Here is a 20,409-nt window from a genome sequence, read left to right as displayed (position 1 = left end):
ACTGTGTCCTTCCGGAAGAATAACCATCCCATCCCAGCTGAGGCCTTGGACGCGACAGTTTTTGCCCTCCCCCCCCCCCCCCCACCCCACGAAAACGTCCCATTCGTGTCCCTACTGGTGACCGATGATGGTAAGGGACGGTATGTATATAGTTCTGGTGCATCCGGGACGTGGACAATGGATGGGACGGGATGAAGATCGTCACGTCGGACGTCCCCAATCAGTGCAGGGACGCAAAGGGGACAGTTTTTTTGTCTGAGACGTCCAGTATGGACAGCTTTTCATCCGAGTGGACGAAAAATGTCCCGTCTGGAGGTCTTGGGACGAATTTTTCCGTCCTGATTTTCGTTCAACCTCGCAGATGGGACGACATTTTCGTCTCGGGATGAAAAGACCGTCCCATCCCTGCAATGTAGTCCATACGGACTAGGGATCAGCAAACGTCATCCGTCACGTCATGCGTCACCGTGATGGACATGTGACGGATGACGTGATGGCAACGGTGACGAATCAGATGAGCCATGACGGTGACAGTGATGCGTGATGGGTTGCCCGTGACGGTGACGGGGTTGCCCGTGACGGTGACGGGGTTGCCCGGACGGGTGATGTGACGAAAAAGTATGTCACGGACGACGATCTGCAGTGGATATTCATCCACGGTCGTTCAACGGCCCAGAGAAGGAACTCCGCCATCTTTGCCTCCTTGCACTCCGCGTATCGCATCCTATAGTCCGCCGTCAGATCTTCGTCTCTATTTCTTCTGATAAACTGTCAGCAATTCTGCTTGCATGATTGTGAATTTTGATGGTTTCCTTGGTGAAGCACCGGGTTTGAGATTAATGTGAACTTAAGAGAGCATGAAGAAGAACAGATCTTATCAAATGGAAAATGAACACAATCTAGTAAATTTTAGGCGATTCTGCCCGTTGGATCGTAAAAATTGAGGAATTTCTCAAGGAAATCACTGGGAGTTTCTCTCTAGAGAAAATCGCAGACAGGAAAGTAACATACCAGAGATTGATCGCAAATCAGGGTCAATTTCGTTTCTTGAGGAAACCCAGAAGAATGCAACAATTGGGGAATCCACGGAAATGAGAAAAAACCTCGAAAAGTACCCGGATTCGACGATTTGAACAAGAACAACCCCGTTACACGTCCCTCTTCTCTTGGGTCGGCGAAAGTGGGGTTGCGTGGGAATTCCTCCAGCGAATCTGAGGCAGATTATTCTAATTGTTTGGCCAGCGGAGCCCTTGCCAATGAATCTCTCTTCTCGATGAATCCCTCTGCTCCAGGCTTCAACCTAAGGTCCAGGGGGCTTCGACCCTTCTACGGGAGAGAAGAAGACAGTGAAATCTACGGCAGAGAAGTAGAGGAGAATATGCGTTAGAGGAGATAATAACATAGTAAGTGAACTAATAACATATCATAAGAAGTAATAATAATAATTATTATTTGGCATAATTTTGTAATTTCCATCACCAGTGACGGTGACGGCGTCACCGTGATGGTGATGGCGTCACCGTGATGGTGACGTGACGGAATGAGGATGCGAGGACGCGTGACGGGTACGTGATGGGTACGTGACGGATTTTTTGTCACGTCACCGTTCGTCACAGCTCGTCGTCCGTCCCGTCACGTCCGGGGCGTCACGTCCCGGACGTACCGTTCCCTAGTGTGGACATATTATATAATTCAATTGACAGATTATATAATTCAATTGACAGATTCTATATGAATTTCTTCTCTTGCGTCGGTCATCTCGCACTGGGAGGTCGGGAGAAGAGCAGCGATGATAGCTGGCGGGGTGAAGAGCAGCTCCGGCAAGCGGCCCACCTTACTCCTCCTCCTCTGCTCCGTTCTTGTATTCTCCGTGCTTGTATTCTCCACTCAATCTACTTTCTTCTCGGGAAGGCGATCAAGTATTGGGACAAGTTTTGTTGTGGGGGACGATGAATCTGCCGCGGACGAGACGAGCTCTCCCCAGATCGAGGATATTGAGACACTTTCCGGATTCCAGTCCCAAGTCCAGCAATGCGTGGTATTCTATACCTGTCTCTTAATCTTCTCCGTTCAGTGCTTAATGAACACGTGATTGTTTGAGTTTCTCTGATCCCCCGGATCTGCAAAGGCCAGGAATTCTCTGGATTCCAGTCCCAATTCCTACAGTGTGTGGTATTCTATACTTGTCTTTGAATCTTCTCGGGTCAGTGCCCGGTTAACGCGTGATCTTGTGAGTTTGTCTGATATCCCGGATCTGCAGAGGCCAGGAATCATTTGAATTCTAATTGAGAGCAGGTAGATACTTTTCTGTGTTCTCCAAGGAATTGGAGACCCGTACTTAAGAAACTGACCAGGAGGTTGGAAAGTGGGCAAGATAGGATGAAACTAAATTGATTGTCAGTTGTTGCTTTCGTAGTTACCTGATTGCGCTATTTTCACATACCCCGAAGTTGTAGATTCCTGAAGAAACTGGAGCAGTTTTAACTTTTCTCAGTTTCTTCCGTTACCTCATTCACTGGTAGCTTTCCTAATGTACTTAAATTAACCCCGTGCTCTATGGCCTTCATAGATTGAGTTACTTTTCCTAGATTAGAATTTCTAAACGTACTTCTTTTACCCGTTGAGGAATCCGTCCGGCAATTCTCCTTTACTCTTTCAGTAACTTGCAGTGTTTTTTTGAGGATATCTTGTATCTTCTCCGACATTGATTGAACTGAATATTTTGGCTGCGGTTTTCCTCGTTAGTCCCTAACATGTGTGATCTGCTTCCCAGGCAAGTAGAGGACTTGGATTGGAGGCACATATTCTTGATTATTGCAACATAACCCTCAAATTCCCCGAGGGTACAAACAGTACCTGGGTACAGCACCTTTTGTACAGCATCCAATATTTTTTAATTTCTGTGTTCTTCATGAAAATTTGTATCGAGTTAAACATTTACCCGTTTTTTTCTCCCGTTACAGTACAATGCGCAGTTCAAAATTTTTGAACCATTAGAGTACAAGTATGATCTCTGCGATGCTATTCTTCTGTGGGAACAGGTTAGCTTTTACTGAGGCTCTCATGCTGGTGTGAAAATGCTTATTCTGTCGTTGGTGGTGAAATGGCAGTACCGTAATGTAACAACTGTGTTGACACGAGAGTACCTTGATGTGAGACCAGATGGGTGGCTTAAATATGCGGCAATGAGAATCGCGCAGCTGTAAGATTTCATTTAAAAATTGTAAGATTTGAAGATTTTATTCATCAGGATGAAAAAAATATCTTAAATTCAGAAAATGTGGATTGCAGGGGTGCTGACAAATGTTACAATCGTTCTCTTTGTGAGGAGCATCTAAACCTGCTCTTGCCAGCAATGCCGCCTTTCCACCCACGTCAGTTCCAGACATGTGCAGTAGTTGGGAACTCAGGGGATCTCTTAAAGACGGAGTTTGGAGAGGAGATTGATAGTCATGATGCTGTTTTCCGTGACAATGAGGCCCCGGTCAATGAGGTAAACTCCAGTTTCTTCTTTCCTCATGAAATGTAATTGTATCCCCAAACTCTCTTTCTGATTTCCATGGCTACCTTCAGAGTCGTTTCCCTTAAAATACCTGTGGCCCTCTCCCTAGGAGCGCAGTCAAAAAGTTGAATCAAGCCAGTTCAGCAAAGAAGATGATTCCAAAGGGGGCTTGAATCCATCATTTATCTTCCTCTTCCTTTCTGAGGTCCTTCATCCGATTATTGTGTTCGCCATCATCAATGATGATGAGATGATGATGACGAGTCATTCGTCTGAGACATGATGATGATGACAATAATGAAATCGTCACTACATCAACTCTCGTCTATTGTTAACGTTGACGATTTTGTCTCATCATCGCCTCTAGTCACTCTCCCTCTGTTAGCCTCACTCAGATGATGACAATACTGTCATATACACTCATGTGGCAAACAATGATGATGACGTTGACAAGCTTTGGATGACGATGACAATTGCCATCATCGTTCATAAACACTACTCGATGGAAACATACACCACGGTCTCCATGAAAATGCTGTCAAATATGTTATCTCTAGTGTCAAGTTTATGTCATCCTATTTTGCCTCTTTTAAACGTTTCTGTTACTGTTTAAAAAACATTAGATGGTGATAACTTTCAATGAATGCTTTAATGTTGAAGAGTGAGATTTTTTCTTTCTTAGAAATACGCCAAGCACGTGGGGTTAAAGAGAGACTTTCGTCTTGTGGTGAGAGGTGCTGCAAGGAACATGGGTGCAATTCTTGAAGGATCCTGTAAGTTTACATCAATCAATTTTCTTAATATCTATCTCCATTTTTTCACTCAACTAGTCTCTGTGCTTTTTATCTCTCTACAGCTGACGAGGTGCTCATCATCAAAAGTGTAACTCACAGGGACTTCAATAAAATGATAAAGGTAAGAGCTCTATCATACCATCTATTCATGTTGGGCTAAAAATTAATGATTAATTTCAACAAGCACCTGGAGGTTTGATCTGTGATCAATTCCAGGAGCTCCCAAATCCAGTCTATCTCTTCCAAGGGATAGTCCTGAGGAGGGGCGCCAAAGGAACCGGGATGAAATCTGTGGAGCTTGCTCTCTCCATGTGTGACATCGTTGACATCTACGGCTTCACCGTTGACCCGGGTTACACTGAGTGGTAACTTCACGGCCACCCTCATTCTAACCTTCAGTTGTTCTAACTCCCACAATTCTCTCTCTTACAGGACCCGGTACTTCTCAGAGCCAAAGAAAGGGCACAACCCACTGCAGGGGAGGGCATACTATCAGCTACTGGAGTGCTTGGGGGTGAGCATCAAGTAGACATGGTTGTTCGGTTCCTTTTGTGCGAATTTTTCGTTCTGTTCAGTTTTCCGAACAACAATATCAAATTCGAACAGATCATCGCACAGACCCATGTGCGATTCTATTGTTCGCTTTGTGCGAATTTTGTTCGAATGTGCGAATTTTGTTAGTTTTTGCACAAAAAAGAACAGAACAAAGAACAAGGCCCTGTGCGGTTCTTTTGTGAGATTTTTTTGTTCGTTTCAAACAAACAGGACAGAACAACCATATCTAGCATCAAGCGCAGTTGATAATGGGCTTAATCCTAAGGATTTTTATGGGCAGGTCATCAGGATCCACTCGCCGATGAGGGTCGGGCGGGCCCGGGACTGGGCCGACGTGCCGGGCCGGGAGGCCATAGCCCGGGCCCATGGTGCAGCGTGGAGGGTGAAGACGGGCCAGCCGGGGCCGAGCCCATTCGGGCGGTGCAAGGTATGGGGCCGAGTCGATCCGACGGTGGTTGGACCGGTGTCCGGCTCGCCGGACATGAGCCGGACGAGGAGAAACTCCAACTACAGCAAGTGGGAGACGATGCTGTTGACGAGCCTGAGGAAGGAAGCCCAGGCCCACTGGGCCCAATTGGAGGGCGTCTCTCTCTACAAGATGGACGGCAACAGGCTGGACGACCTCGTCTGCGTGAGGCACGCCCATTCCTAGAGAGAGACTGGTGACGTGGCGTTGTGGGCCCACGATATGTTGGCCGTTACGGGCGATTCCGAGTCCGATTCGCCGGAGTTGGGCTCGGGTCAACGATGTGAAAGGAAATGAAGGAAAATTTTGAAAAAGTCTTCGGCTGGAAAGGAACGAGTCAGGGCGAGTCGGGGTCCGAGTCGGGCCGAGTTGGGGGGCGGTTCGTTCTGCGCCGGTCAACTTGGCAGAGGGAAATGATGAGAAAGAAATTCCTCGTCACTCTTTCCCCTTTCTGCGCTTTTCTTCGTTCTTCCCCCTTCGCGTTGTCCCTCGTCTCTCTATATCTCTGTTTCCTTGTTTGGATTGCTTCTCATTGACGGTCGCTCGCTCTAGATCGCGTTGGGGTTTGCGAAGTTCTAGGTTTCGGCGTTTCTTGTCGTGTTTTCCGAAATTTCCGAGCTTTTGGAGCTCTCGGCTTCATGCCGGGAAGTGATCGAAAATGTTTGAGTATTGTGAGGGATTCATGGACCGGAATGCAATGAAGGAATGGTGTGGCATGTCAGAAATCTGCGACTTGTAGGCGAAAACGGTTTGGAGGTCGCGCTGGAGTGTTCCTCTCGGTTTGGAGGAATGGTGGTGAGGGGTCAGCTTTCATGAGGATTTGCTTCTTCAGGAAAAGTAAAGCGATCAGGGTTTCAAGATGTATTTTAGCAAGCTCGACGACTCTCCGATGTTTCGGAAGCAGGTCTGGAAACCGTCAAACTTAGCTTTTTCATTGTGGTTTCTTCGTCTGTTGTGCCAGACGGATGATGCTTGTTTCTATTTGAGATGTTTCCATTTTTTTTTCATCTTACGTTTGCTGATGTTTGTTTCTATTTGAGATGCTCTTTCGGCATCCCTCTCTTTATTACATGTTTTATGCTTTGAATCTGTCTTCTGGTCCTCCAACAAGTTTTTCAGTAATAGAAAGCATGCGGCTCGCATGAGCACAATCGATAAGATTGAAAACCTGTAGTCTGCATCTTTTGTTGTACATCGCATACTTCGTTATTCCTTCCCATTCTCATTAATGCGTAGCTTCTTTAAATTCTTACTGAGGAATTCATGATATTAATAAATCCATATTGCGTTGAATTTCTCAAATTATGACATATTTCTCCTCTCGCTATCACTCTTTGTTATCCGACATTTTTATTTACAGATGCAGTCGCTCGAGGAAAGTGCGGAATTACTACGAGAAAGGAGCCTGAAATTTTACAAAGGATGTCGGAAGTACACGTAAGTTAGCTTTTACACTTTATCTGAAAATGTATTCGGATGGCAATATTTCACATGTTCTACCATAGATAAAAGTCGCTAATGCTTCCAGCAGGCTGCAGCATGGTGTTCATTTAACACGCAAGATGTAATGAGTCTTTTTTTTATTTGAGATGTCGCAGCATTTAATTGCGACGTATCGTTTCTGGATATCTTAGTGAAAGTAAAGTTTTTTTTTCCTTTACATTAATGATCGTTGTCATTAATTGTATCTAAATTATCTTCCAGTGTATAGTATGCATTTCTTTGATATATCCGTATTTACAGTTAGTTTTGAAACTTTAGGTTAACGTTGCTTTAACATTTTTTTCAACAATGGAAGATGATCACCCATAATCGGTGATCAGCCTGATAGTATATACACATGAACATGAGTTACAAGGACTGAAGGATTCCCCTCCCCATTCATGTCCTTCTAAACTAGCATGAAACAAGACCCTCCACTTATTGAGTGACGCTGTCCATTGGAGCTGGCCTCCCCTAGTAAACGATCTTATTACAACGCAGCCAGATGGCCCATAGTATCACGAGTAGCCTTCATGTTTGTCATTGCTTTTTATCACTTCTGTGTTTTAGAAAGATTGTTTGTTGGACCCTTCCATGTTTATCCCTTTTTGGTTTCAAGTTCATAATGATTGTATCCTTTCTCTTACTCCTCTGAATTTTCAGGGAGGGTCTTGGTGAAGGTTATGATGGGGACATTTCTTTTGCAAGTTCTTTGGAAATGTTTGGAGGTGGCCACAATGACCCCATCTGTGTGGCCTTTGGAGGTCAGCCTTTTATCTACCGTTGTAGTGTGATTGTTTCTTTGTGCTTTTTTATCTCAAAAGATGTTCTTTCAATAAGGAAAGGGATCCCTCTACTTTCAGTATCACTCACTCAACATGTGGCGGATCGAATTAACTGTCTCAATTCATTCTTTATTTATCCATTGTCCTGTCCAGCTAGGCACTATTATACATTTCTTGCAAGATGTATCAGATGATCTTATAATTTAATTTCGTTATCACCGCATCCAAAGAAGTCTTCTCACCTGCTGAAATTTTATTTCTTATCAAATTAGGGCCTGTCATGACAAAATTTACTATTGCCCTAAGGGAAATTGGGACATACAAAGAAGTCCTTCGTTCACAGGTAATTTCGTAACCTTTTGAAAAGTACTTTGAATTCAGTCTCTATGTTTAATTCCTAAAGTTTTCTTGGGTTACTGGTAGGACTCTTCTTTTCTCTTCATATAAAATTGCCTTTTTAGTTTGATAACTTCTAATGATAACTGGTCATATTGTGAGAAACATGATTTATAAAGGGTAATCTTTGTGGTTTTTTTCTTTTTCAACATGAGATAGTGAGCTTGATTAGGTAACTCATTCCAGTTGTCTTGATTGTGATCCGATAGTTACGCTTGAGATATGATATGATCTTACACCCCCATCAGCACTGTATTCCATTGAGGATATTTTGTTTATATAATGGTTTCCCTTTGAGTAGAGAAACATGATTTAGTAGGGCAGCATACAAAGTGAAAGTAACCGTTGCCTTTTAGAGTATGTTAGAATAATCATAAAGTAGTTTAGTTTTCCATAGAAGCCAGCAGGTTTCTATCAAAACTGCGGCCGCCTTTTCTATCCCTTCTCTGTTTTCGTTGTGTGATCATCAGAGGTCAACTTAAATGACATAACGATGGCTTAGTTATCAGCGTTGTATGTTTTTTCGTTTTCGCGTCCGTGGGGGTACTCAAGGTGTCCATCATGTTGAGGCGTCACTGTGAAGTTGTGCTATGTTCGCCTCTCGTCGTGACATGATAGGCATGGTGTTTCATCCTTGTGAGGCTGAGACATATTCTCGTATTCCTCTTGTCTGATTTCTCATAGGATCTGAATCAAAATACTAATGGAAATTGTGAAATTGGCATGCTATTAAAAGAGATAGAATTCCTCCTGCAATCTCTATTCTGGTTTACTGTCTTTGAACCGATCCTATTTTCTTCCTCCTTAATCTCAAGCTTTGACAAGGCAAGCGCCTCGCCCAATTTCAGATCCAGTGACGCATAACTGCTTCTCCCCCCCTTTCTTCCCTTTTGAACCATGCTCAATGAATCTTTATCTTCTTGGATCAGGTCCCAACTGAGTCCCGATAAGTCATCACATGCAGGTCACGTGATGACTGATTACCCTAGCTTTTTCAAGAGCTCAATGAAATGAAATCTTTTCTCTGCTGCTCCTCTCGTACTTTATTCATATTTTTTTATTTTTTTTTCGCTGATTTCGTTCTCTATATTTGTGCTGGATCTATGCAATCAGCGGTTGGTTTTGTATGATGTCCTCCCATAAGCGATGTAGGCACCAATGTTCACATTTTCCTGTATGAATCATATTAATGTGTATCTGCGAATTTTCCGTCTTGTATGAATCTCATTTTGTATATGAAATATTTTTACTTTCAAACGGATAGTGGCAAAGTGTCCGGATATTATTGTTTTCAATTTTCTGTGGAAATCTGTAGAAATGATGTCAAAATTTACCTTTTATCACTACTTTTATCGTGTTCATATATTTTTTATGATAGGTTGAACACATGCTAAATGATAGGTTACTACAATTTGTCAACGTTGATCTCCTCGATGTGAAGGTATTTCTTGTTACCCTCTGTATCTGAAACTGTAGATATGTAGTGACGAGCAATGTTCCATTTTTCTCTACAGCTTTTACTCTTCTATTTCCCGAAGCTCATCGCACTATGGTTTTTTTCTTCCATTTTGGTTTTCATCATTAAGCTTTGACGTTTTGTCCTAAAAAACTCTACACCAGCCTGACGTCTCTTGTAATGATGCCTGATTTCGTCTGCTGTGAATTGCTATTTTACGTCTTTGGATTTCATGGCAGGAAGCGCGGAAGCGTTTTGACAAGGCCACCATCGTATATGATCAGGTCCGCTTTAATCTCTTCTTCTCGAACCAGAAATCTTTCGTCAATGAGTTTTAATATTTTATCCCCCCTTTCCCCGAGTTCAAAATCTGTCTGTAGGGTTGCGAGATATCTGAGAAGTTTTCTCTTCGAAATATGTTATCAATAAGTTTCTCTTAGAAATTTTTCCTTTTTGTCTTTGCTATCAGGCCAGGGAGAAATACCTTTCTCTTAGAAAAAGCACAAGACTGGATGTAGCTTCTGCCCTAGAGGAGGTAAAGGTCAATGGTTGTAGACTTTTTGTTTTGTCTTCAGTCCGCCTGTTTTGGCTGAAACCTCTATTTTACTTTGCACCTTACCTTAGGAACTACGTTGTGCAAGATCGTCATTTGAACAAGCCCGTTTTAATCTGGTGCGTCAACATGTTCTTGTCCGATTCTATTTGATATTGGGTGGGAAATTGGGGGAAATTGTATTCACTTAATGCCGCAGCCCATGTTTAGGTCAGTGTCCTTTCTAATATCGAGGCAAAGAAGCGGTTCGAATTTCTAGAAGCTGTTAGTGGAACGATGGATGCTCATCTTCGTTATTTTAAACAGGCAAGTACCATTAAGAGACCATTTTCGTCTAATTTTATTTTATTTTTTTGACATTATAAATCACCTTGCCTTGAAGGGGTACGAGTTGTTGCATCAGATGGAGCCGTACATCCAACAGGTTTCTTCAAGATTTTTTAAATTAGATAAATTTGAATTTGCCTCATTGCTGCATCTGTGTTGACTGGACGATCAGCCTTTCTGAATTATTTAAAAAACTGGAGGTTTTTTGAAGGTTTTGGCCTATGCGCAACAATCAAGGGAAAGGTCGAACTACGAACAGGCAGCTCTTTCAGAAAGAATGCAAGAGTTTAAAAAGCAAATTGACCGGAAGAGCCGGCGAACATCAAATGGGGATCAGGGGTCCCCAACCATAGATGGTATACAATCCATCGGCAGAAGTTCTCACAAAATGATTGAGGCAGTCATGCAATCTGCCTCTAAAGGAAAGGTAAATCCTTTTGTCTTATATATATAATATCAGCTTCTGTTTTGTTCCTATTTATATATATATATCAGTTTCTGCTATATAAACCCAAAACCCTAAACCCAAAACTTTCAGGTACAAGCTATTCGTCAAGGTTACCTCTCTAAACGTTCATCAAACTTGAGGGGCGACTGGAAGCGGAGGTTCTTTGTTCTTGACAGCCGGGGAATGTTGTATTACTACCGTAAGCAATGTAGCAAGCCTTCTGTAAGTCATCTTTATTTAAAACAATATTGAAAACCAATGATTGTTTCGACAATGCTGATCCCTTAGTGTCCCATATGCTTCTTCTAGGGTTGTGGGAGCCAGCACTCTGGCCAGAGAGGCCACGGCTCATCTGAAATTGGCGCTGGTCTGCTCAGCCGTTGGCTTTTTTCTCACTACCATGGTGGGGTCCATGACGAGAAGTCTGTCGCACATCATACAGTCAACTTACTAACATCGACGATCAAAGTTGACGCCGAGCAGTCAGACCTAAGGTTTTGTTTCCAGATCATCTCGCCCTCAAAGAATTACACCCTCCAGGTACATTTACTGAATTGTAGTTTTCTCGGGTTCTCTGTTCTGGGTCAACCGTTTACGATTTGGTTTCATCTACTCGGGATCAGGCGGAGAGTACAATCGACCAAATGGACTGGGTGGAGAAGATAACAGGCGTTATTGCTTCTCTCCTAAGCGCGCAGTCTCCAGACAGGGTTCGTATGATGGCCGTAGAAAATTTTTTTGGATAAATCCTGATGGTTACTTTTATCTGATTATTATTTTTACCATTCTGTGCGCAGTGTATTCCTGCGAGCCCTTCCAATTGCGCGCATCATCATCATCATAACGCAGCCAGTGAGAGCAGCTCGGTTGGCAGTTCCTTTGACTTTGACCGGCACTCGGTCTTTGAAGAAAATTCTTGTGGGAGGACCCCGTTGACTGGACAACTCAGAGGGTCACAGCCGCACCGGAGCAACGCAAAGCACGAAAAGCCCATTGACCTGTTCCGCAAAGTCGACGGCAACGACGTGTGCGCCGACTGTGGGGCCCCCGACCCCGACTGGGCCTCTCTAAATCTCGGCCTTCTCGTCTGCATAGAGTGTTCCGGCGTTCATCGCAACCTTGGCGTCCACATATCGAAGGTCAACGAAAAAAGAAACCATTTGCTTTTCCATTTTAAACTTTTTTTTTTAATATTGGCAAAATACATGGTGCCGGGAACGTCCAATCCTGTGGTTGTGCCTGTAGACCTTTCCATTTTAAACTTGATTTAAAAAAAAAATTAAATAATTTTTGCTTCCTTGTCTGCAGGTGCGATCCTTGACCCTGGATGTGAAAGTTTGGGAGCCGTCTGTGATAAACCTGTTCCAATCTCTCGGCAACACCTTTGCCAACTCTGTCTGGGAGGAGCTGCTACCATCTAACAACCGGCCGCCCGGGTGCGTTGACCTGGAGATCCTTGCGCATTGACCGTTGACCTAAGATCTCTAACTTGTCTAGTTTACTAACCCCCTAGTCATGTTCTTCTGCGAGGTCAGTGCCTCAGGGCTGGACGACCCCCTGCCATCGTTGACCACCAAACCCAGGCCTGGCGATGCGATCTCGGTCAAAGAAAAATTTATCCAGGCCAAGGTACATGTTTTATGATTCTTCATAAAGCTGTTGAAGTCGTGATTTTTGGGCGTTGACTTTTTCTCCAGTACGCGGAGAAGGCGTTCGTCCGGCGGACAGATGCAGAACTGGGGCCGGAGGCGGTGAAGCTGCAGATGTGGCGGAGCGTGGGGGCCAACGACAAGAAGGCGGCGTACCGGCTGATTGTGACGGCGGCGGCGGAGGTCAACACCGTTCCGGCCGGGTCAACAGAGGTCAACGGAGGTCAACGTCGTCCCGGGGGAGATCCACCGTTGGATGTTCAGGGGCTCTCTCTCCTCCACGTGGCGTGTCAGTCCGCCGACCTGGGGATGGCGGAGCTGCTCCTCCAGTACGGCGCCAACGTCAACGCCGGCGATCTCACCAGAGGTCTAACCCCGCTTCATCTTTGCATTCTCGAAGGCAAGAACGAGCTGGCCAGGCTCTTCCTCTCCAGGTCGCCTCATCTCTCTCTCTAAACTAACATTTCTCTCTCTAGAACTGAAACATGGGTCGCCGCATCTCTCTCTCTAGAACTGAGGCATAGGTCTTTGTGCGCAGGGGGGCGGACCCGCGGGCGGCGGACAGAGAGGGGAAGACCGCCGTGGAGTACGCGTCGGAGGCGGGGATCATAGAGGAAGAGATGCTTCTGCTGGGGGACGCCAACGGCTAGAGAGAGAAAGGAATAATCTTCTTCTTCTTGGGAACTTGCGCCCTAGCTTCTAGAGAGGGAAAATGGGCCCATCCTGTAATCGTCTTAACCCAATTAGTCTCTCTCTCTCTGTGTCTGTCTTCCACCGGAAGCGTTGGACCGTCGGATGAGGATTTGGCGGCGGAGATCTGATCCGCCCCTCCCCGAGTTGTCGCTTTCGTCTCCCTCCTCGGTGACGTGGCGCGTGGGCCCCACCCGCCGCCTAAGACAAACGAGCAGAACAGGCGGGAAACGCAGAAAAACCCTCGTAGAAAGAGAGAGGGAGAGAGAGAGAGAGAGAAGCCATACCGTGTGACGCCATGACCATCTTCTTCGTTCCATCTCTGGTTCTTCTTCTTCTTCTTCTGCCTTGTTCTTGAATCGAGAGACTGAAGATGTCCCACGCCCTTGTTCTCTCCCTCTTGGTCGTCTTCTTCCTCCTGCCGAGCTTCCCCTCGTCGTCTTCCTCCGAAAATCTCGTGCCGGAGGCGAGAATACCGTCCTTATCCCCGGCGGCGCCGCCGTCCCACCGGCTGCGGCGAGTCCTCCTCGGCGCGCTGCTGGGTTCCCTGACCGGCGCCTCCCTCTCCCTCCTCCTCCTCATCCTCGGCCGCCTCTGCATTCTCTACGCCAGCGCGAGCCCCTTGCTCCGCGGCCCCGTCGTCTTCTCCCCCGCCGTCCCCGCCAAGGCCCTGCAATTCGCCCTCTCCGACCCCTCCCGCCTCGCCCCCATCCTCCAATCGAAGCTCTACTCCCGGGCGGAGCTCGACGGCGGGCTCGCCGTGGCGGTGAAGAGGATCGAGCGCGGGGGAGCGCTGCGGAGCGCGGCGGAGCGGCGGTGGGTGCAGAGGGGGCTGGCGGGGCTGGCCGCGGCGAAGCATAGGAACGTGATGGCGCTGCGGGGGTTCGTGGTGGGGGCGGAGGGGCGGGTGGACGTGGTGTATGACTTGGTGGGGGGGATGAGCTTGGAGGAGGCCATGGAGAGGGAGAGGAGAGAGGGGAGGAGGGAGATGGGGTGGGAGTCGAGGCACAGGATTGCCGTGGGGGTGGCCAAGGGGCTGCGCCACTTGCACTTTGAGTGCTGCCCGAGAATTCTCCATTACGCGGTGAAGCCCTCCAACGTGTTGCTGGACGAGGAGCTCGAGCCCAGGCTTGCCGACTGCGGCCTTGCTGGCCTTCTCCCCCCCTCCGGCGACTTGCCCTCCTCTCTCTCTCCCTCTCTCTCTCTCTCTCTCTCTCTCTCTCTCTCTCTCTCTCTCTCTCTCTCTCTCTCTCTCTCTCTCTCTCTCTCTCTCTCTCTCTCTCTCTCTCTCTCTCTCTCTGTATTTATCTCGCTATCTATCTATCTAAATCCATTTCTGGGTTTTCGAATTTCCACACTTCTACCATCGTCTCCAGCCTTTAATCTCCTCTGCTGTGCGGATAAGAGTCAATCTCTATCTCTCTCTCTTAATGGGTTTAACCCATCTCTCTCTCCCCATGGATTAAACTCTCTCTCTTGGTTTCTTGATCTCTTGATGGGTTTAACTCATCTCTCTCTCTCTCTCCATGGGTTTATCTCTCTCTCTCTGTCTCTTGATGTGTTTAACTCCTCTCTCTCTCTCTTGGTGGGTTTATCTCCTCTCTCTCTCTGTCGCTCAATGGGCTTATCTCCTTTCTCTCTCTCTCTCTCTGAATGGGTTTAACTCATCTCTCTCTGTCTCTAAATGGGTTTATCTCCTCCCTCTCTCTCTCTGTCTCTCAATGGGTTTATCTCCTCTCTCTCTCCCTGTATCTTGATGGGTTATCTCCTCTCTCTCTCTCTTAATGGGCTTATCTCCTCTCTCTCTTTCTCTCTGAATGGATTCAACTCCTCTCTCTCTCTCTCTCCCTCTCTCGTGGAAAGGGCTTATCTCCTCTCTCTATCTGTCTAAATGGGTTTAACTCTCTCCCTATCTCTCCAAGTGTAGTTGACTCTCTCTCAGTCTCTCTAAGTGGGTTCAACTCTCTATCTCTTCAAGTGGGTTTGACTCTCTCTCAGTCTCTCTAAATGGGTTTAACTCTCGCTCTATCTCTCCAAGTGGGTTTGACTCTCTCTCGGTCTCTCTAAATGGGTTTAACTCTCTCTCCATCTCTCCAAGTGGGTTTGACTCTCTCTCTCTGTCTCTCTAAATGGGTTTAGCTCCTCCCTCTCTCTCTATCTCTCTGTCTCCCTGTGGGTTTTACTTGGGGCTGCACAGAAGTTCGAAATCAGGGTGTGTGAAAGAGACTTTCCTGGTGCATGCAGAGATGCCACTGTTCAGTACACGGACAAGAGCGACGTGTTCAGCTTCGGCATGATCCTGGCTGCTCTGATCACTGGGAAGAACCCGCGAGAACCCTTCTCCGGAGGATGGGGGAAATGGCTGAGGCGCCTTCAACAGTCGGGGGAGTTGAGGGAAGCTCTGCCGCAGGACTCGGACGGCGAGGAAGACGAGCTGCTCATGGCGCTCAGAATCGCCATCGTCTGCCTCTCCGACTCCCCCACCGACCGCCCCTCCTCCGACGAGCTCGTCGCCATGCTCTCTCAGATCCACAGCTTCTGACCCAACCATTCTTCTGTAAATTCATTCTCCATCATCTGTTTTCACTGTTAGTCTTAGATCCTCTTCGTCTTCTCCCTCTGTCACCCTCTGCAACACCAAGTACTGCAGCGCGGTGGAGTAGACCGCCGCTCGCTTCCTTCCCGAAGACTTGGTCAGGACGAAGGAGCTCGACCCGTCTCCTTCTTCACTAGCTGCCGGCGGTTTGATTAAGGTTGTCGAAATTTTTGGGGGGTCAGAAGAAGAGACAAACCTGTTGTGATGGAGAAGGTGCAGGAAATCCAGAGGTTGTAGATGAACTGTTGCCTCGGGTTGTCGGCCAGTAAGAGCCTGCAGGGTTCCGCCAATCTGGAGCTGCATCTCGAGATTGATCTTAATTCAATGCGATGGGATGATGACAACGATGAAGGGTTTCGGATTGATCTGCTTGATCTTACTTGGCGTGAGATATCGCGTCGGATGCCAGGGACAAGGTCCGCACCATGGCCATGTCCCTGCCTCTGTGGTTTCTGTACCTCTGCTGACACCTCCTGCAGGAAGAACAGTTTGGGGAAGAAAGACGTCTTTTACTCAACTGTTGCATGACATAACTGCTCACCGCTCATCGAAGAAATCCCCAAAATCGTCGATTATCACCGCGGCAGGAAAATTGGTGAGGAGATGAAACGCCGCAAAGTACTTTTTGATCGCTTCGTCGTCCTCGATGTACCTTGCAGAGCAAAACAGGGAAAAAAACGTCACGGATAGCCGATTTCTATCGCTTGTTTCTTACCAAAAAGCATAATCGCGATCGTAAAAGGAGGGCGAATTCATACTTCATCCGTATTCGTCGGAAAACCTCGGAAGATGGATCGATCCCCTGCAGAATTGCTAAAACAATCTCAAACATAAATTGAATTCGCAGGAAGCACCGCTAGAACCAGACCTGGAACAAGCACGGCGGCTTGGACTCTATTCTTCGCCTGTTACAGATGAACACGACGTCTTCGCGGCTTCGGAGCGCGCAATTGAACGCGAACTGGAACAGGAGAGAAGTCTTCCCGCTGCGCGCAAAATCGCGAGTTTAAAGAGGAAGATGAACCAGAAAGATCAAACCTTCACGGGACTTCAACCTCTCGGAAGGCCCCAACAAGACCATCATCCTCTCCTCTCCGCCGCCATCGCCGCCGTGGAAGAAGAACCTCTCCACCATGCCGCCAACCGGGAAGAAAAAATTCAAAATTTTCACTGGCAACAGTGAATTTATAGGTGTACTTCCGGATCGTCCCGAACGTGGACGGTGGACGGGGAGAATTTCGTCCCGTCCGACGTCCGGCTTGAGTGCAGAGAAGTGGACGGGACGATATTTTCGCCCGACGATACAAAATCGTCCCGTCCATAACTCCCCGGACGAATTTCCATCCTGTCTAGGAAAACCCTCCCCTTCCTCGGCCTGGACTAAAAAACTCATTTTATATTTTTAATATATTAAAGGTCATAAAAATACAGGAACTTTAATGCAAAATGTCACCATAAGGCCACGTGGCTAGATCTCAACTGTCGGATGTGACTCCGACAGTTTGTCGTCCTTCCTTAACCGCCCATCATCTGAGACCTCCGGACGGGACGGTTTTTAGCCGAACGTGGACGGTTTTTAGTCCCACAGGATGAAAACCGTCCCATTCGGTCATCCCGTGGCGAATTTTCGTCCCCAGTAGGGATTGGCACGTGTCATCCATCACGTCACATGTCACCAAGACGGAAATATGACAGATGACTTGACGGTGACAGTAACCATTTTAGGAGTCGTGATAGTGACGGTGACGGATGACGAAGTTGTCGTGACGGTGACGGGGTGCCTAGGGCACGTGATGTGACGGAACAGTCGTCACGGTTGACGTCCATGACGGGATTTTTGAAAAGTTAAACGGACAGAAATACATATAAAATTTATTATTCTTAATCTTTCCGACGGCTGAGATTTCGCGACGTGACGTGGTCATTTCGATTTCCTGGCATTTTGTACGAAAATCCCTTTTTTTTTTTGCACGCACAAACTGACGCCGCCTATAAATAATTGGAGATATACCCCTCCATTCAAATAGGGTTTTATTCATGTCACTAGTGACGGTGACGCCATCACGGTGACATGGACCTTGACAGGATGTCCTATGGAGGGACTGCGACAAGAACGCGACGGTTTTTTGGCATATATCGGGACGCGTGACGGGACGTTGACATGATGAAATTTTCGTCACGTCACCGTCTGTCACGTAGGCATCGGGGATCGGATCAGATCGGACGGTTCGAAGCTTGTTAGAAAGATTTGACCGAACAAATGCTGTTTTGAACTGATCTGTCCGAACCTTTCGATCGAACATACCCCTTGTTCGTGTTCGATCGAAAGTTTCGAACGAACAATTTGGTTCGTACATGTTCAGTCAGTCATTTATTTGAATCGTTCAAACAAGTTTGAACAAATGGCCAGCGGCCGCCAGCGACCGCCAGCGACTTTCTCTCTGGCGGCCGCTGGGCTCCGCTGGCGGTCGTTGGCCAGTGCTGGGCGCCGCTGGATTCGAACATTCCATCCGATTCGAACAACGTGTTCAAATCGGATCGAATTCAAACATTTGTTCTGAACAGCCATCTTGTTTGAACAATCTGATCCAAACCCGATGCCCAGATCGTGTTTGGAGTGGATCTAAATTGGACAGATCGGTGTTCGGATTCGATCGTTTGAAGCCCGATCCATTCGAACATTCAAACGATCTGTCCGAATCCCCGATCCCTACCGTCACATTTAGTCATCCGTTCTGTCACGTCCAGAGCATCACGTCCTGGATGTGGCGTTCCCTAATCCCGATATCCGTACATTCCCTTGGACGGGACGTCCCGGGACGAAAAAGTCGTCCCGTCAGCGTTCTTACACTATAAATATGAGTTTATAGGGTCACAGTTGACACAATTCGAATTCGTCAACGTCAACGTCATCAGTCCGGGGTGTCTTCTTCCAAGGGTTTCAAAGAGGGAAGAGACTGTTGGTTGTATTGAAGCGAGGTTCTTGCTCGGGAGGGCGGCCGGCCATGGCGACGCTGAAGGAGATCCTGACGAGGCGGCCGGTGGCGGCGACGATCAAGCTGACGGTGCCGGCCGGCGGCGCTCGGCCGGCGCCGCCGGTAGGGCCGGCGCTGGGGCAGTACCGCCTGAATCTCATGGCCTTCTGCAAGGACTTCAACGCCAGGACGCAAAAATACAAGCCGGAGACGCCCATGGCGGTGAGCATCACTGCGTTCAAGGACAACACCTTCGAGTTCACCGTCAGATCGCCCTCCGTGACTTGGTATTTGAAGAAGGCCGCCGGAATCGAGTCCGGGAGTAGCCGGTCTGGCCACGTCGTCGCGTCCTCCATTACTCTTCGCCATGTCTACGAGATCGCCAAGGTGAAGCAGGCCGATCCCTTCTGCCAGTACATGTCTCTCGAGTCCATTTGCAAGTCCGTCATCGGGACCGCCAACACTATGGGCATCCAAGTTGTTCGAGATCTGTGAAGGTGGTGTTAGATTCCTCTCGATTTGAGATCTCGTGGCTTGAGTGATGAATTTAGTTAGGATTGTGCGTTTTTGCGAGCTTCTCCTGCGGTTTTCTCCTCTTTTTCGCCGTTCAAGAAAAAAAAAGGAAAAGATTTTACTCCGTTTCCTCTCGTGTTTACATCCTCTTCTAGGATTAGGGGCCATGAATTTTTCTTTTTGGATATCTGGATTTGAGACGTTCTTCGTCTCAAATCTGTCAAACACTAATGAATCTCGAGGAAGAATATGATACAGTTAGCCATCCTTGTTTCTGAAATATACCAAAATTGGAGTAACTTGTGGGGATTCAAGTTCCTTATGTTCCTTATTCTTGAGTTTAGAACTAGCCGGGGAGTGCCCACTTCTCTCCGGCGCGAAGAACTGTTCTCAGATGGTGGTATGTCAAACAATCGTGAATCTTGAGGAAGAATATGATACAGTTAACCGTCCTTGTTTCTGACATCTAGCGAAATTAGAGTAATTTGTGGGGATTCAAGTTCCTGTGTTCCTTATTCTTGAGCTTAGAACTAGCACGGTTGGAGTGCCCACTTCTCTCCGGCGTGAAGAACTGTTCTCAGATGGTGGTATGTCAAATTATTCCAGTTCTTTGCTGATTTGTCAATCTACCCGTGCACTCAAACCATGTCTGATCTTTATTACCGGAAGTTTGGAATAAAGATTCCTGTCCGGTTTCGTATTTTTCTGATCTGTTCTCAGGTAGAATTCGGTCCCTTGTTCTCCTGCTCTACTTCAAAGGTAGAATTCAACCAGGTCATCGGCCAATCTCACCGATCAAGGCTATGTCAAAGTCAAAGTCAGTATCAAAATTCGGATTTAAATTTTCAATTCAATGTAGGGATTTCACAAAGACATTGTGTTATGGATATGGCATGTAGACATTTTATTCAATTAGGTGCCCTGAAATTTAAACCACAACTCGGGGTTTGGAAGAAATGTGCTCCATTACTTCAGGGCAAAATTATTTTACAATAGGAGCTGATTAAAAGGAATTGGATGTCACTAGGCGGATATTTAGAAGAAATGTGGAGAAGATGACAAAATCAAATTTGTATCATGTGATAAACTTAGATTCGATCTCAGACCCTAAACCTGGAGAGGGACGGTGTTTAGGAATACTTCCATTTGACATGCACATTTGATAACTCTCATTATAGGTTTACAAGGACAAGGTGTTCAATTGTCATTAATAGATTTATTT

General features: G+C 46.7%; 5 protein-coding genes across 5 annotated transcripts; 4 read left to right on the top strand and 1 right to left on the bottom strand.

Annotated features, from left to right (window-relative positions):
* The first annotated feature begins 1,733 nt into the window (after positions 1–1,733).
* Positions 1,734–5,631, top strand: MGP2 (MALE GAMETOPHYTE DEFECTIVE 2). Its single transcript, XM_078577713.1, has 10 exons — positions 1,734–2,038; positions 2,774–2,860; positions 2,964–3,041; positions 3,111–3,202; positions 3,292–3,493; positions 4,185–4,275; positions 4,359–4,417; positions 4,513–4,661; positions 4,729–4,810; positions 5,132–5,631. The coding sequence occupies exons 1-10, from the start codon at positions 1,790–1,792 to the stop codon at positions 5,501–5,503; spliced, it is 1,461 nt and encodes a 486-aa protein (XP_078433839.1). The 5' UTR covers positions 1,734–1,789; the 3' UTR covers positions 5,504–5,631.
* A 408-nt stretch (positions 5,632–6,039) lies between these two features.
* SFC (ARF GTPase-activating protein) lies at positions 6,040–13,166 on the top strand. The gene is made up of 19 exons (XM_078577709.1): positions 6,040–6,221; positions 6,678–6,754; positions 7,463–7,563; positions 7,857–7,927; positions 9,359–9,421; positions 9,676–9,720; positions 9,906–9,971; positions 10,061–10,108; positions 10,200–10,295; positions 10,372–10,413; positions 10,528–10,743; positions 10,855–10,986; positions 11,074–11,304; positions 11,388–11,474; positions 11,562–11,903; positions 12,073–12,200; positions 12,300–12,393; positions 12,462–12,847; positions 12,952–13,166. Exons 1-19 carry the CDS (start codon positions 6,177–6,179, stop codon positions 13,061–13,063), a joined length of 2,382 nt encoding a protein of 793 aa, XP_078433835.1. The 5' UTR covers positions 6,040–6,176; the 3' UTR covers positions 13,064–13,166.
* Positions 13,167–13,277: 111 nt separating this feature from the next.
* Positions 13,278–15,645, top strand: CRN (Protein kinase superfamily protein). The gene is made up of 2 exons (XM_078578881.1): positions 13,278–14,285; positions 15,348–15,645. Exons 1-2 carry the CDS (start codon positions 13,477–13,479, stop codon positions 15,643–15,645), a joined length of 1,107 nt encoding a protein of 368 aa, XP_078435007.1. The 5' UTR covers positions 13,278–13,476.
* LOC144705165 (tRNA dimethylallyltransferase) lies at positions 15,302–16,960 on the bottom strand. The gene is made up of 7 exons (XM_078577715.1): positions 16,755–16,960; positions 16,568–16,685; positions 16,458–16,501; positions 16,241–16,351; positions 16,080–16,172; positions 15,896–15,996; positions 15,302–15,836 (listed from the first exon to the last, which is right to left on the bottom strand). The coding sequence occupies exons 1-7, from the start codon at positions 16,832–16,834 to the stop codon at positions 15,667–15,669; spliced, it is 717 nt and encodes a 238-aa protein (XP_078433841.1). The 5' UTR covers positions 16,835–16,960; the 3' UTR covers positions 15,302–15,666.
* A 1,647-nt stretch (positions 16,961–18,607) lies between these two features.
* Positions 18,608–19,315, top strand: MRPL11 (mitochondrial ribosomal protein L11). Its single transcript, XM_078577716.1, has one exon. The coding sequence runs from the start codon at positions 18,705–18,707 to the stop codon at positions 19,167–19,169; it is 465 nt and encodes a 154-aa protein (XP_078433842.1). The 5' UTR covers positions 18,608–18,704; the 3' UTR covers positions 19,170–19,315.
* Positions 19,316–20,409: the final 1,094 nt, after the last annotated feature.

The sequence above is a fragment of the Wolffia australiana genome, chromosome 7 (genome assembly GCF_029677425.1).
Source record: "Wolffia australiana isolate 7733 chromosome 7, ASM2967742v1".
Taxonomy (NCBI): Eukaryota; Viridiplantae; Streptophyta; class Magnoliopsida; order Alismatales; family Araceae; genus Wolffia; species Wolffia australiana.
The sequence above is the reverse complement of the archived record's forward strand: the minus strand, read 5'-3'. Positions and strand labels throughout refer to the sequence as shown.

What these genes read in the sequence shown, in the direction of transcription:
- CRN (XM_078578881.1), top strand. Translation starts at nt 13,477, where the DNA reads ATGTCCCACGCCCTTGTTCTCTCCCTCTTGGTCGTCTTCTTCCTCCTG. An exon ending in CCCTCCGGCGACTTGCCCTC is followed by an intron (nt 14,286 to 15,347) that starts CTCTCTCTCTCC and finishes TGGTGCATGCAG; the next exon opens with AGATGCCACTGTTCAGTACA.
- MRPL11 (XM_078577716.1), top strand. Translation starts at nt 18,705, where the DNA reads ATGGCGACGCTGAAGGAGATCCTGACGAGGCGGCCGGTGGCGGCGACG.
- LOC144705165 (XM_078577715.1), bottom strand. Translation starts at nt 16,834, where the DNA reads ATGGTGGAGAGGTTCTTCTTCCACGGCGGCGATGGCGGCGGAGAGGAG. An exon ending in TTGTTGGGGCCTTCCGAGAG is followed by an intron (nt 16,686 to 16,754) that starts GTTGAAGTCCCG and finishes TTTTGCGCGCAG; the next exon opens with CGGGAAGACTTCTCTCCTGT. An exon ending in CACCTTCTCCATCACAACAG is followed by an intron (nt 15,837 to 15,895) that starts GTTTGTCTCTTC and finishes AACCGCCGGCAG; the next exon opens with CTAGTGAAGAAGGAGACGGG.
- MGP2 (XM_078577713.1), top strand. Translation starts at nt 1,790, where the DNA reads ATGATAGCTGGCGGGGTGAAGAGCAGCTCCGGCAAGCGGCCCACCTTA. An exon ending in CCCAAGTCCAGCAATGCGTG is followed by an intron (nt 2,039 to 2,773) that starts GTATTCTATACC and finishes TCTGCTTCCCAG; the next exon opens with GCAAGTAGAGGACTTGGATT. An exon ending in GACCCGGGTTACACTGAGTG is followed by an intron (nt 4,662 to 4,728) that starts GTAACTTCACGG and finishes TCTCTCTTACAG; the next exon opens with GACCCGGTACTTCTCAGAGC.
- SFC (XM_078577709.1), top strand. Translation starts at nt 6,177, where the DNA reads ATGTATTTTAGCAAGCTCGACGACTCTCCGATGTTTCGGAAGCAG. An exon ending in AAGAAGTCCTTCGTTCACAG is followed by an intron (nt 7,928 to 9,358) that starts GTAATTTCGTAA and finishes TTTTTATGATAG; the next exon opens with GTTGAACACATGCTAAATGA. An exon ending in AATCTGCCTCTAAAGGAAAG is followed by an intron (nt 10,744 to 10,854) that starts GTAAATCCTTTT and finishes CAAAACTTTCAG; the next exon opens with GTACAAGCTATTCGTCAAGG.